General features: G+C 39.9%; 1 protein-coding gene across 1 annotated transcript in view; it reads right to left on the reverse strand.

The window, feature by feature from the left end:
* Positions 1-23: 23 nt before the first annotated feature.
* Positions 24-15015, reverse strand: part of LOC102691545 (FERM domain-containing protein 7) — a 33578-nt gene continuing 18586 nt past the window's right edge. The window contains exons 9-13 of the mRNA XM_069193452.1: positions 11769-11864; positions 10761-10924; positions 9794-9862; positions 5974-6049; positions 24-5360 (exon numbers count right to left, since the gene is read on the reverse strand). Of these exons, the coding sequence (XP_069049553.1) occupies positions 4341-5360; positions 5974-6049; positions 9794-9862; positions 10761-10924; positions 11769-11864 (1425 nt within the window). The 3' untranslated portion in view covers positions 24-4340. The remainder of the gene's footprint in view (positions 5361-5973; positions 6050-9793; positions 9863-10760; positions 10925-11768; positions 11865-15015) is intronic.

The following is a 15015-nucleotide window of genomic DNA, read 5'->3' on the forward strand; positions in this document are numbered from 1 at the left end:
TTGATTCAAGCATGGTCATGGTGAAGCATGGTCTTGCAGAGAAAAGGAAACTGAATGCAAGCTGAAGCACTAGAGCCTTAATTTAGGTATTTCCTTACAACTGAATTCCCTCTTCCTCAAAGCAGCAGCAAGATTCCTGGACAGGCCTCCAAAGAATTTCTTTTCCCGTTGGACCTCTGTACAACCTGCTGTATTTATTTTAAACGATCATTTCATTTCTAAATGTTCCCTCAAACTTCAGCCTCGTTTGATTTTGGGAAAATCGGGAAGCCTGAATTGGATTTCAGAGAAGTCTTACAGTCAGTAAGTGTGTATTCCCTCAGACGCACAAAAGACATTTAAGTTAAATCAATGGCCATACTCTCGTACTGTAGTCAGTTCCTTTTAAATATTGGATATCTGGGGAATGAAAATGATTTCAATTTTTTATACGCCTATGGAATACAGTATATACTGTAGCTGTGATCCTGCAGTACAGGTAGAAGGGGTCAGTCCTTCAATCTTTAACCATCTGATCCCTGACTGTAATTCAGGATCTGAATGGATCTTCAGCTTGAAGCATCTTGGAGGGAATCTTTCTCTGATTCGCTGGACATTGGCATTTTATAGTCTTGCAGTCTGAACGCTGATCTCAGTAATGCTTCAGCAATGCATTCGTACTTGGGCGTATTTTGCTTCACTGAGGTCAAACAGTGGGACACCAATAACTGATGGGCCTGATTCATTTCTTTTGGTTCATTATTGATTGGTCAATTCCACTAATTTTGGAAGTCCCCATTTTTAATTAACGTGGGGGGATTTAATTAGGGACTATGCGCTTTCCTCTAAAGCCAGCCAGAGCCATTGTCAAGTTTTCAGACTGAGGCCTACGGTGCCCACTAGACATCCCTTTGCTTGGAGGTGCAAAGTCTCTTAACTTATCACGCTGACCACAGATCCCTGTTTTAATTGTTCTATATTATTGTAGAGTAACTTCAGAATGATACGCCAGATGCCTTGACAAAAATCTCCTTTTATTCATGGAATTCCAAATTAAAACCCACCGAAATATGGTAATTCAGTTAGCAGCAATGTGAAAAAAACTCTATTTTTCCACCATGAAAAGGAAAAAAAAAAGTAAAAATACTCATAAACGGCCTTTTGCGTTACACATAAGCAAGCTTGGGGTATTTTTTATATTGCCATAACCACAATACTGTTAATAGTTCAACATATTTGAAATGAGTACTGTTTTTTTTAATCATAGTATATTAAAAAGGAATCCTTATTTTAAAGCAACACCAGAAAAGTCTAAAACAGTGACGTAAGATTTATGCGGCACTGCCAGTGTCAAGAGAATGAGTGCATCACTGTGCTCGTATCGTAGCAGGATCTCTTGGTATAAATACTAGACTTGGAGCATCATGTGAGTGTGAACCTGCCCACTGTGCTACAGTACATTACTGCCTTGTGACTTGATCCAAGATTCAGAGCTCATGAGCACAGTGGGTTGCATTGATTTCTCTGGCACATGTCACAAGACATCAGGGACATGAATCCCTTGAGGGCAGCTGCTAACGCCCCCTGGGCCTCTGCTTTTCTGATGATGACTTGGTGGCGATGACTGATGAACTCAGCCCCCATGGAGTTGCCCTTTACGCATCTGGGCACAACAACAACAGCAACTTTCCTGGAAGGCATCTGTCAACCTCTCTTATTTCTAGCAGTTTATGGTACTGTACAATGTTTCATCCTGACAGCTTCTGAATGCTGTTTGGAAGTTTGACAGTGTTTGTCCCAACGCCATCACCCTCACCTGGAGAAAAGCGGCAGAGGGCTGTGATTTTCATACTTCGTGATATCAAGCTCATTGAAACATCACATCTTTTAAATATTGAGAAGGGGTGCTATAATAACATACTGGAAGGTTAAAGGGGACTTCTGTTTTATTTTAGGAATTTTATTAACTGCATCATCTACATGTAGTCCATGGCATAACATCAGACAATTTAATCTGGGAATCATAAGAATGTTTTTGCTCCCCTAACTTGAAACTGATTTTGTGATGGCGGGTAGGCTGGACTGGGTTCTAAAAGAGGTGCTTGTCACCATTTAATAATAATCTCAGGAAACAGTCCTCAGTTGACAATGGAGCCTGCTTCACTAGCTATCACAATCTGATATCAAAAAGTCAATCCCTTAGATGTAATGCAACTCTGTACTTTGGAGCTGCTGTTTTACAACAGTGAAAGGTGGTGTGCTGAGAAATAAATAATATAGACATGGAATAAATTGATGGACAATCTAGAAATGGAAAGAAGCCTTTTTTTTTAAGACACTGAATACAGTTACTGTAAGTAGTATTGACTTTTTCAATGTAAGGCCACTAAGCAAGTAGTGTCAATCCATTACAGTGATATTCCTAAACACAAGTTCTAGAAATTATGCCACACAAAACTGATGAACACTTGCCGGACAATATGTTAACAGAATGAGCAATGAGTACCACGTGCAAATTGATACTAACAGACACACTGAAACCCAATAATAGTGACAGTAAACAACTACTATGTACATGAAACAGCTGAAAAGTGGTGAGAATGTAGTCGTTTTGAGGGGGATGAAGACATATAACTGAGGTAATGGTGTTGTAAAAAACGCATCGTAAACTGAAGAATTATGGGCTCTTCAGACGTAGCCATATCTTTTATCATCTGTAATTTTTCTTTTTCTTTATGCATTTAACAGCCTGCTTTTAGCATTAAAGGGCTGAAATGCCTCTCATTGCATCCTCTTCAGGATGTTTTCTCATAATGCATTAGCTGGGTACAGAGATAGCTTTTCCCACTGCTGTCTGCTCTGGCTTTTTCAAGCAAATAAAAAAAGAAAAATATAGGAAGTACTTTGGCCTCATTTGTTATGACATACTATACGTCATATCTCACATATCCCATACCAGGGAGAATGGAGAAGGGGACTGTACCGAATACTGAAGGAAAGACTTCAGCCTTGAAAAACATGACAGGTTTGTGAGAGGGGAAAGAAAAAATAACTTATGTAGCAGCACTTAGGGAAGCGTAGCATTTCATAACCCTGATACTAAACGTTTGAATCAAGTCAAAAAAGTTACTGAACTGTACGTGTGGAAAAGCTTTGGAAGTCTATTGTTATTTGGTCTTCGTACAACAAATATCTGCAGTATATGTGGGATCATTGTCTTTTGTGCCCTTTCAAAATAAATGACCTGTATGGTTTTGACGTTCTTTTACTGAGTATGTTTGCCTTCAAGTTTTGTGTCATTTCTTGCAATCTTTTGTGAAGATAACTGGCTACCCTAACTACTTCAAAATTCAGTTTCGACATTCACTCTGGTTACACTTTTAACTGCAAAGGTCTTTTGAGTTTATTACACAGATACGTTTTTTTTTAAGTTGGCCTTGTCATGTACAGTAGCTGATCTGCAAAGTCTCCCATAGCTTTTCCTACTTTGTATGATCCTGTTTGAATGTTTCTTGCTTATTTGTTCTGCATTTTCAAGCTACTTTACTATTAAGATCATTCTGTAAATTCTTACATCACACCAATGTAAAATCTATTTCTTTCAATCTATTCCAAGTAATGCTCATTTTAAATTGAGGCATTTTCAGTGACATACAATTTCTTATTTAAGAATTAGCTGTATATAGCAAATACGTGCATAAATATTGTACAGTTAAAATTTGTCAAAATATACAAGATGTTTTTAAAAACAAAGGAACGGCAATTTAAAAAAATGTTTTAGACTGTTGACTTTTTGAACAACAATTAACTCTTGCAACTCTTGACTTAACTGGACATCCTCAAAAAAATCACAGTTAGGAGAAAAACAATAGCAATTATTGCTCACCTTCTTCATTCAGATCCCACTTTTCATGATGTGGTCCACAACTCCACAAAAACCAGGAATGTGTGGTAATTAAGATGCACCTTTCTTCATTTAGGCAGACACGTACTTTAAGGAGCCTTACCTGAACTGATAAGTTTCTTGATTGGAACATTTTGTTCTATTCAAATGTTTTGAATTTCACTTATTTCACTCAATACTTATGAACTGCAATAATTAAAGGGGACCTCCAACAGGTTTAAGCGCTGAAAACAGTTCCAATTAATCTATCATTAAGTCAATTAAGGGTTCAACCGTGTAACAGAGCTGGGCTGGAACAAAAACCTGGTGTGTGGGCCTCCAGCACTAGGATTGGGAACCCCTGTGTGAAATAACTGCTACTAGGTCTTCCTATAATGGGGTGTCTTCACCTCCCATAACTTAGGTTTGTTCAGTAAGACCTTCTTAGCTGAAAAGCCGGTGTCCCTAAAAGGCAAGATCAAACCACTCGAGAGTGGAGTCCCTGTGCCCCCACAGAAGACTTTGCGCCCTCGCAGTCGCTTATGTTGAAGAAGTCTTCCTCTTCTTCATCCAGCTGGAGACTGCCTGAGGATATCCTCATCCGGGCCAGTGGGGCAGCTTTGACTAGTTTGCCCAGGATTGGGTAGTAGTAGGGATAGATGATGTCCGAGTCGGAGTCGCTGAAGTCTGTCCCACCAGCAGCGTACCTATCCATCACGCAGAGAGAGGTGGGGCGGTCTGTGGCCCCATGCTGTGGCAGCAAGTGGCGCATCATAATAGGCCTCCGGGATAAATGAGGGTAGTGGCCTAGAGGTCTGAATTCGGAGGCACGAGTTGGATGGAGGAATTTCATATCGGACTGGCTCCAGGACCTCTTGGGCAGGGCCGCTTGGTAGCTGGAGTCGTCGCTGAAGTGACCCATATCTTCTCTTCCGATGTCAATGCGGCTGCCGCAGCTCGTGCCCCCTGCCTGGTAGAGGCCATTGTGCCTGTATTTGTGGCGCCTCCCGGAAGGAGACATACTGGCGGGGCTGGAGAAGCTGGAGGAGCGGATGACGTCTTCCACCAGGGAGGCATGCCTGGGCAGGCGGGGTGGCTGGTCCAGGTAGAAGGAGGCACTGGAAACGAAGCTCTCGGCACCCGCTACCGCCAGCGGGTAACGGGGAGAGTCGGTGCGCCGCAGTAATTGGGCGCTGGTGATCATTCGGCTGCGGTGAACCTCGCTGACACTGTTGCTGCGGGCAACGCCCATGCGCCCCTGCTGGCACTGCGTTTGTACGTCTGCCTGGCCTTCCACTTCAAAACAGGTGAAGGAGCCACTCCGAGACGGGTTCAAGGAGGCAGGATCGGCTTCCGGCTTGGAGCGCTCCAGTTCAGTGGCAAACACCACCTCCACAGCCGATTTGCTTCTCTTCCCGCTCAGAACTGGCTGAAGAGCTTTCTCGGCAGTGCTCTTGCTGTAACTCGGCCTCTCGAAGGAGCGTGTCTGCTCATACGCCTGCTCGAGTGGAAGGAAGGGTAAAAAGTAAATGCTGTACGAAGGGTTATGAGCAGTTTCATTCACTCTGCCGTTTAGCATCACTAAACACCTCAGGATGCTCTACAGAAAAAGAAAAATAACTTAAAGCCTTTGACGAGAACTAGGATGTGTATGAGAAAAAAAATGTGGGTCCACTATCAGGAGAACTATGAGTGGGACCTCTTGTTAGAACAAACAAATGAAACTCATAAATTCAAAAGTTTTTTTGTATCTACATGGGGTTGGGAATGGATCAGTTTTACTTTTTAAATATCAGTCCACTGTGCAAAAACATGTCAAGAACAATATTTAGTTGGCTTAGTGCATCATTGTACACTCTAAATGAAGCTAATTTATGATTCAGCAAGTCTCTATGTTTAGGAATTTCTTTTGGTAAACTTGTTAAACACAATACAAACTAGAAAAGAACACAGACAACAGCTGTCGGGCCCATTTTATTAATATTCACTGAACTGATATCCTATGATCTCTTTTAGTGTCCTCTGACCTCCTACTAATTAATTAACTTTAGAATCTAATTATCTTACAACTGTTTGCTTAAATAACAAAACAAATAAAAACACAACACTACCTGTTTGGAGACATCTGTCAGGAGATCAGGGGAAGACCTGCACTGCCTCGTGTCATAATGAGCTTTGCAGTGTTTCCTGAAAAACAAACAGTGTGACTGTTTCATTGCACAAGACTGCTCTCCAAGGCACTGGGGTCCAAACAGGTGTTTCCTCTAATAAGGAGGGCAATAGAATAACATTTAGTGCCTCTGGCTCCTGCAATACTGCCAACACATAGCAGTCTCTGGTCCCATATTGTCAGAGCCAAGGTCACAGATGCAAAACAACCACTAACAGAGGATCACAGGCACTGCATAATTACATAACACTAGAATATGAATATTGACAGTGTTTCTTCACTCGACTTTATGGAGGGCATAAACAGTCCATTTTTCAACTGAACATTTTTTTTTTAGAGCTGGATAGTTTGTTATTAACACACACAGGTAAAAGTAAAGTGAAAATAGAAACTTCAATTTATTTAGCCAACCTATAGACCTCTGACCTAATGAAGTAATCAGGACTGTGTATAACCTTAACAGGGTACTGCTTAGTAGATGCTTTTATCCAAAGTAGCTTACAGAGAATAGGCACTGTGCACTTCTGCAGATTCAAAGACAACAACTTTGAAATTAACACAACCTTATTGTACCTTTCAAGTGAAGGACAGCATGAGGTGGCACTCAGCAGTGTGCTGGTGTAGACATTGGTGTGTCCCAATGTCCCCACAGATTTTGTAAAAACATACTGCTGTTGAGTTGCTTGCCCCATTTTTGACCTTATGTATAGGAAATGGCTCCATAGTAATGAGGAAAACCACAATGAAACTAGCATGCTTAACACAAGCTCTATACCCTTTACTTTAGGGCTCACAGTGGGTATATGAACTTATGATAAAAGGGATCTTAACCACAGAGGTGAGACTCCACCCTCATCGTGACTAGACCCTCAACCAAACTATGTGCAATCAAGTACAAATCTACAGAGTCTACACACCCTTATTGAATTTGCAGGTTTTTGTGATGTAAAGCCAGAAATCAAGATAAATCGTACATTTTCCCATCTTTGATGTGACCTTCCGACCAACAAAATTCAAGACAAAAAACAAATAGATAATTATTAGGAAAAATTATTGAAATTAAAAGCCTACAACACCCTGGTTGCACACACCCCCAACTAATACTTTGTGGAAGCACCTTTTGCATTTATTACAGCAGTAAGTCTTTCTCAACTTTGCACACCTGGACTTTGCAATTTTACAATTTTGCAAAAAAGTTAAAGCTCCTTCAAATTGCCAGGGAATCTCCTGTGCACAGCTCTCTTTAGGACATTCCACAGGTTTTCTATGGTATTGAGGTCTGGGCTCTGACAGGGCCATTTCAAGACTTTAATCTTCCTTTTCTGAAGCCATTCCTTGGTTGTCTTGGATGTGTGCTTTGGTCATTATTATGTTGGAATGTGAAATTCCTCTTTATCTTCAGCTTTCTGACAGATGCCAGCAGGTTTTGTGTCAAAATATCTTTATATTTGCAGCTAGTCATTATCCCTTCTATCTTGACTAGAGCCCCTGTCCCAGCTGAAGAGAAGCAGCCCCAAAGTATGATGCTGCCACCACCATGCTTCACAGTAGGTATGGTGTTCTTTGGATGATGAGCTGTGTTGTCTTTGCACCAATCATATCTTTTAGAATTAAGGCCAAAAAGTTCACCCTTTGTCTCATCAGACCATGAGACATTTTCCCACATGGTTTGGGTGATAAGACAGACTTGGATGTTCTTTTTTGTGAGAAATGGCTTCCGTCTTGCCAACCTACCTCCTAGCCCAGATATGTGCAGAATACGGGAGATTGTTGTCACATGCAAGGAGTGACCAATATCTGCCAGAAATTCCTGCAGCTCCTTTAATGTTGCTGTAGGCCTCTTGGTAGCCTCCCTGATAAGTTTTCTGCTTGTCCTGTCATCAACTTTGGAGGGTCGTCCTGATCTTGGCAATGTCCCTGTGGTGACACTTTTTCTCCACTTATTGATGATAGTCTTTACAGTGCTCCATGGTACATCCAATGCCTTTAATATTCTTTTATACCCCTCTCCTGATCAGTACCTTTCAACAATAAGATCCCGTAGATGTTTTGTCAGCTTCTTGCAGACCATGGCTATCCCAGTAGAACCACAAAAGTTTCAAGGAAATCCTATAGGAACAGTTGATTTTTATTTGGGGTTAATTAGAATCACTTTCATTGTTGGCAGGTGTATACTACTTACCTTTGGACATGATTTTGAATGTGACCAGTTAACTCTGAACACAGAGTTATGAAAGGGTGTGCACACTTATGCAACCAGGGTGTTGTAGGTTTTTTAATTTCAAGTATTTTTCCTAATAATAATCTATTTGTTTTTCTCTTGAATGTTGTTGGTTGCAAGGTCAAATTAAAGATGGAAAAATGTCTGACATGATTTATCTTGATTTCTGGCTTCACATCACAAAAACCTGCAATTTCAATAAGGGTGTGTAGACTTTTTTATATCCACTGTATATTTATGCAAAGACACAAGGAAACACATACTATGAGCACCTCATGCACAAAGGATTTAACCCATAAAATGCTCTTATTCCAGCTTTACCTAATCAAACTAGCAATCAGCTTAATTAATAATTTATAAAACATAATAATTTTTAGATGTTTTCTGCTCCTAAAAACCAAATGATTTTAGTCATTCCTTTTAAAATTAGATACTATGAAAATAACTTCAAGTATCTATTTAAGAGCTAAAACCAGGCTAAGTAAATAATTCAGTCCAGTAACACCTGAACAGTCAGCAAAGGAACTTAAATTATCCCTCTGAGTTCACTACTGACTAACAACTGAAAAATAATCATTTTTAGCGGTGTAATGGATTCAGGAATGGCATTATGTATGTACATTAAAATACCTGGAAACATCTTGAGTACATGTTCTAAGGTATTCTGTTTTGCAATCTCACATGATGAGGTGGGTCTTATTTCCCAGTGACTATGGTTATAGTGGTTTTGTTTAAGGTCAGAGCCTGTCAGTTCAATGGTGGGGTATATGTCGGAACCTGTCTGTTCAATGAAGGGATATGATGTCAGAGCCTGTCGAATCAATGGCGGGCTATGATGTCAGAGACTGTCAGTTCAATTGCTGGGTCAGAAGTCAGAAACTGTCAGTTCAATGGCAGGGTCAAAGGTCAGAAACTGTCAGTTCAAGGGTGGGATATAAGGTGAGAGTCTGTCAGTTCAATGGCAGTGTAGGTGATGTGTTTTTTACTTTGGAAAAAGGAACTGTCCCAACAAAGTTTGGGGTTAACATTGTGATCAGTATATCACAAGTCCTTGAGTACACAAGCAGTGTGAACAGTAACACCTTGTGTGCGATCAGCAGGACATCAGCTTATTAACTTGTGTGACAAACTTATATTTTTTTATGACCTCTTCAGGTATAAAAAATTTCATCAAGTCTAATTATTCTGGGAATCTCTAGTTGTAAATCCCTAGTCAAGGATTCTAAACACAAAACTAGTTTCTATTCTGTATTTGATTTTCAGTGTTTGATAAAACAGTGCTTGTAAATACAATTTCATAAGGAACAACATTCAGGGTAGCTACCAGTCATTCCACAGTTGTGAAACTATCATGGCAAATTAATGTTCAAAACTACATATATATTTACTGTATAAAGCAGATGGTCCTTTTTCAATTTCTTTCATAATTAAACAAGTAATGATTATTGATGATCAATTCTGAATCTTCAGCACGCAATACGTTTAAGGGTTGGGACCAGGAGTTTCAATTTCCATCATCTGTGGTTTTCCAGTACCTTACCTTTCAAAGGGCAAGTTCTTCTTCTCTCCTTTGCCCACACACTCGAGGAGCTGCTTCTGCGTCCGTCCACTGAGAAAACAATCATTGATCAAGGCTGGATTACTGGACATTTAACTCAGGGCACGGGGATTTCTGCCTTAATTTAGAGCTACATTTATATATATATACAGTATAACTTACAAGGTAAAACGCTGATCCTAACATGTCATGTTTATATATACATATCATTGAATATACATACGTCCTGTGGTTGCCAGGGGCAACACCAGCATTTCCACCTGTTCTCAACCTGCCATTCAACCTTTGAATTGGAATAAAAATATTCCAATTAAGGAAGGAAGTCCAAGGAATATCCCCTTCTAGCTAACCTATTTTAAACAAGTCAACCTGCTGTTGATCTGACGAAAAATATTGTTGCTCCGTGATTTGAGCTCCTAGCGCTTGTGCTCGTGTTCGCTTCCCTTTCGGCTAGTAAATCCAAACTAACCTTTTTTCCCCTTTTCCTACTGGGCAATGACCCAGTGGAAAACCTCTCTGGAGTCTGCCACCACTCTCATTTTTTCCCACTGGTAATTTCGGTGTTTTTTTCCCTTTGACTTATTTTTTTTACGGCTCCGGCCTGCCATCCTCACTCCTCCTTCTGTTTTGCCCGAGAGCCTCGCTTTTCTTAGACAGTTCTTCAAAAGGCTGTCTTCCTTCCACCTGCCTGCATCAGCTCTCTCTCTAAACTCGTCAATAGAAAGAATTGCTCTGAGAACTGCGCTCTGACCTATCATCACACTGCAGGTCACTAAAAAAAATGAACATAGATTTAAAGGCTATAGCAGAATTAGCAAGAGCATTTCATAGTCTTAGTGTAAGACAGAAAAATGCCCTGGCTGGCTGTTTGACTGAGGGTGTCAGGAGCTTTCCCATCAACTCCTGACACACTACCGGGCTGCAGAGCATGTTCAGGGTCTACACCAACCTGTATCTGAAGCAAGAGCCCTTGCTGTAGAGGATGGACTTGTGCTTGGACTTTGGCTCCTCAGAAAGCCTGAAGAAGGCGTGGTACTCCACACACATCTTCCAGAAGGCCTTGCAGATGTCTCGGCTAGCCATGGTGAATTCTACTGTGTCTTTACGGGATGGCTGTCCATGGAGAACAATATACTTTTTTTCAGATAAAGTTCAATGTGTAAAACATATTCAACAAGAGGGAGCCCCATTTCTGTTCTTCTGACTACTCAGTGACTGTTAGGGTATCAACACAGACAAAAAGGGGAATCTGGATTTCTCTAAAAAGGGTCACCACGTGCAACGCTAGTTTAGTGCAACTATCTGCATTGTCACTGGCCCTACAGTGACACCTGGTGGACAAACAGTGTGGATAAGACTGCACTTCACATACAGTATAGCATGACTTTATCATTCCAGCTTTTTTCCAGCTTCAAGGTACAACTCATATCAAAATCTCTTATCAGGAAGGTTCAGTAGGCTTGCTCAGTAAATGTCTCAGCTCAGAGAGGAAGACAAGATCTAGCAGTCTGAACCTGGCCTGTGCCCTCAGCTGACAGTGATTGGCATTACTTAAGTAATGAAGTGCTGAATGCTGGCAGATCATACTGGTCTCAGTCCTTGTCTGATACTGGAGTTCTGCTCTTGAGCATGTCAGATCACTGAGTGACAAAGATAAATTAACTGATGTTTCAGAAAATTGGTGTGTGTCACCTTACAGTATATGACAGCATGGGTGTAAACTGACGAAAAATTAAGGCCAATTCAAGCAAAATTCCGTTTCTTTATGTCTTACTCTCTGAGACGGCAAGTAATTAAAAATGTACATTTTGATGCAGACATTTAAAGTCTGCCATTCTAATACAAACACAAACCAGGAGAATTTTTAATAATTATCTTAATAATCAAAATTGATACATGAAGGAATATATCAGAAGAATGTATTCTAAAGGAGGCAAAGGAAAGAAGAAATACTTACAACAATTTTTGCATGAAGCTTTATCAGAAAGTGTTTTCTTTTAAAGCTCAGCTTGCGAATTTTTGCCCAACTAAAGGTGTTCATTTTGGTGTTCCCCTGAAAGAGAGAGGGGGAAACAACAGTTTATAGTGATGTTTTCCAAAAAGAGAGGGGATAAAGATAACCTTTATTTTTTTTCCTTAAAGGAGAGAGAGAGTGTTCATCTACTACGCATATTTAATGTGTTTCTAAGTTATGACTCATTAGGAAAATACTGTATAAATCTATCAGCATGGAAAGCTGTGACATGTCACTGTTATGGCTGCCGTAATGTACTGTAATTAGTTCTGACTCTATATTTATAACCTAATATTACAATCATTTTTGTCTTCTTATTGTATTGGGACATATTGTACAAACTCTTTTCTTTTATCTCACTCTATGTTATGTATTTTACATATTTTAGTCCATATTTTACCAATCAGTGTTTGATAATTCAACTTAAAGACACATAAATAATAATTGGGACTCAAATGAGAACTGGGCTTAGCACAATTATTATTAATTAATATTATTAACTGATTAATGTGAAACACTAAAGTTACTGTATACACTGCTATTTCAAACCGCACTTTAGACCCTAATACCAAATATTTTAACGGCATATTGGAGCATAATTGTATCTAAAAATACAACGTAGTTAAGAGTTTGTGCCAAAACTGAAACCAAAAGCCTTGATTTGGGACATCTGGCACAATCAGATGTGAGCAAGCCCTTGAACGCCTGGGAGTTAAAGTCACAGCAACACCTAAGCCTCCTGCCAATAAAAGTTATTCCTTTCTATGATAATGACAAACTATTCTAGAACTTCTGTGAGGTAATAGGAGCATGTCCTGCTTCATCAAATGTGATCTACTCTTCCGAAACCTGAAAGAAAATTCTCAAGCTCGCAGTTTTTGATGGTGCAGACTGCTGCTAATATTTACTGTGAAAATTGTAAACATAAAAACAGTATTGACTTTGACTCTTCTGAAGCATGATTTTAGGGTAGATAACATGGCCTGAGAATACAAGGCAGTGAGAATTGATAGTGTGTTTGAGAAGCATTGCACAGATTCTCATTATTCAGAACTAAACAGAACTGCCACAACACACTACACAGTGACCATGGAAAAGCAGTGTTTCCAAAAAAACTAAAGAAATCACAGAATGAATATAAACAAGTCAACATTATCTGTCAGAAGCTGCTTTTAGCATTTTGCCCACAGACTTCTCATTTGTGAGTGTCTCCAATAGCAAACAGACCTCAGTGACACATGCCAATGGGAAGGTCAGACATTCTCTCAGAAGTACGGAGAAGGGCTGAGGTTTTGTCAGCCTTTGGCCAGACAGGGAGGCTGGGAGGCAGACTAGGCAGATGGACTTTTCTTTAACACTATGTTCCAATCAGCATTAAGGAAAATAGACACTGCATCATCGACTATACAAGTCATCACATTATCACACTATACATATCATATTTGCTTGTTTAATGTCAAACTAAAGCCTGGAGCTAATCATGCATCACTGTAAAAATAAGAGAATAAAAAGAGAAAATTCTATGACACTAGTTGGTAACTGTAAATACCTTTTAGATTGTTGTCAAATCACCTTTCCTGGTAATTCTATTAATGAAATATTTCCAAATAATTCTTCCTGTTCTCATGTACCCAGTTTGTACTTTTTGTGGCCGCAATTCATTAGCCAAAGCAAATAATTTTGAAAATTAAACTTAATGTGGTGACCCTTACCAAGACAAGGTGACGATTGAAAATGTAGGGGAAATATAGATCAAGAAGGATCTTGGCACTGAATGATTCCTCCAAAGATGTCATGTCTCACTCTGCGGTTCCAAAAGACAGCAGAAAGAGACATGGCACTATTAAAGATATGCCAATTTGTCTTTTTTAAGGACTGGTTTCTCTCCAAGCTCCTCAAATCGCTCTTCGACAAGTATATTCCTATTCCACCTCAGTCTGACTGTTTATGTCTTTTTCTACTTTTACTGTATGTGGCTTCATCTCGGTTGAACCAGTTCCAGTTCTCTGCCCTTCTCTCTCAGCTACAGTTTCTCCAGCTCCTCCTGCTTCTCTCGCCTCAACGATTCCACCTTCTCCTCCTGCTGCCCAGCTGTCGAGCTCTACAGTTGATTATATTTCTCTCTTAGCAAGTCAGGGGGAGTCTCCCTCTTCCTTCTCTACCCCGGATTCCAGCTGTGAGACAGAGCATTTCAAGTGACTCTCAACAAGTCTCTCAACATGTTTTCATGGCCCAGAGGCTGCCGAGCCAGCCAAACCATTAGAACCAGTCAGGTTCCCAGCACGGACCAGGTGTTACTTTTCTGTACTTTACTAACCCCTTCTTCTCTCCTTGAACCGAAAGCTTGCAGTTATAAAATACCATGAAGCTACAGAGCACTGGTGGACCTCTTAAGAGAAGCCAAAATATGTTTTTTAGGCATGGTCTTTGCACAACATTGTAAACTGTGTAGAACAGCTTATATTCAGCACTGAGAAGGAGAAGATGGCATTGTCAGATTACAGGCAGCATATTGTAAAAAAAACACATTGGACAGTGGCACATCAGGGAAGCACAGAATTCTGAAGAGACAGCACAGCAGATATACAATGCAAATATCTTTGGACCCATCATTTACTGGAAGTTATTTTACTAGAAAAAGAAAATAAAGAATTGACATAGTATTTTCTGACTATTGTCCAGATGAATTTATAACTGAGGTGTTTAAAGGGGAATTGTAGTCTCAATTTCTCAAACCAAACCAAAAATCTTTATTCATAAAAATAATAGAACAAATTTACACCTTTTGGGGTAAGCACAAAATCGTAAACTTTGTGAAAGTCCTGTACGTCGCCTGACAGTACATGTTGTCGCAAACTCACATTTGAGTTCCTATTTGACTTACAACGTGATGTGGCCCTTCCTGCTCACTAGTCACGGTAATAGCAGATATTTCACCACAGAAATATTCCAACGTGATCTGCATGCAGTGTTAACAAGTAGTATTTGTTGGCAAAACCATCTTGAAATCCAGAGCAATATTTCTATTGAGTTAAAAGAGATGTATTCACAATCCTGCTTATTTACAATGTTGTAGGGCTGTGCACATCAGAGGAAGTTTTGTTGCCTTGTTCTGGTGCTGCACAGACCTTGACATATTGTCTATTTTGTGATGTAAATTGGAGGTTTTACAAGTTACTGTGTACATTTT

Source organism: Lepisosteus oculatus, chromosome 8, assembly GCF_040954835.1.
Source record: "Lepisosteus oculatus isolate fLepOcu1 chromosome 8, fLepOcu1.hap2, whole genome shotgun sequence".
NCBI lineage: Eukaryota > Metazoa > Chordata > Actinopteri > Semionotiformes > Lepisosteidae > Lepisosteus > Lepisosteus oculatus.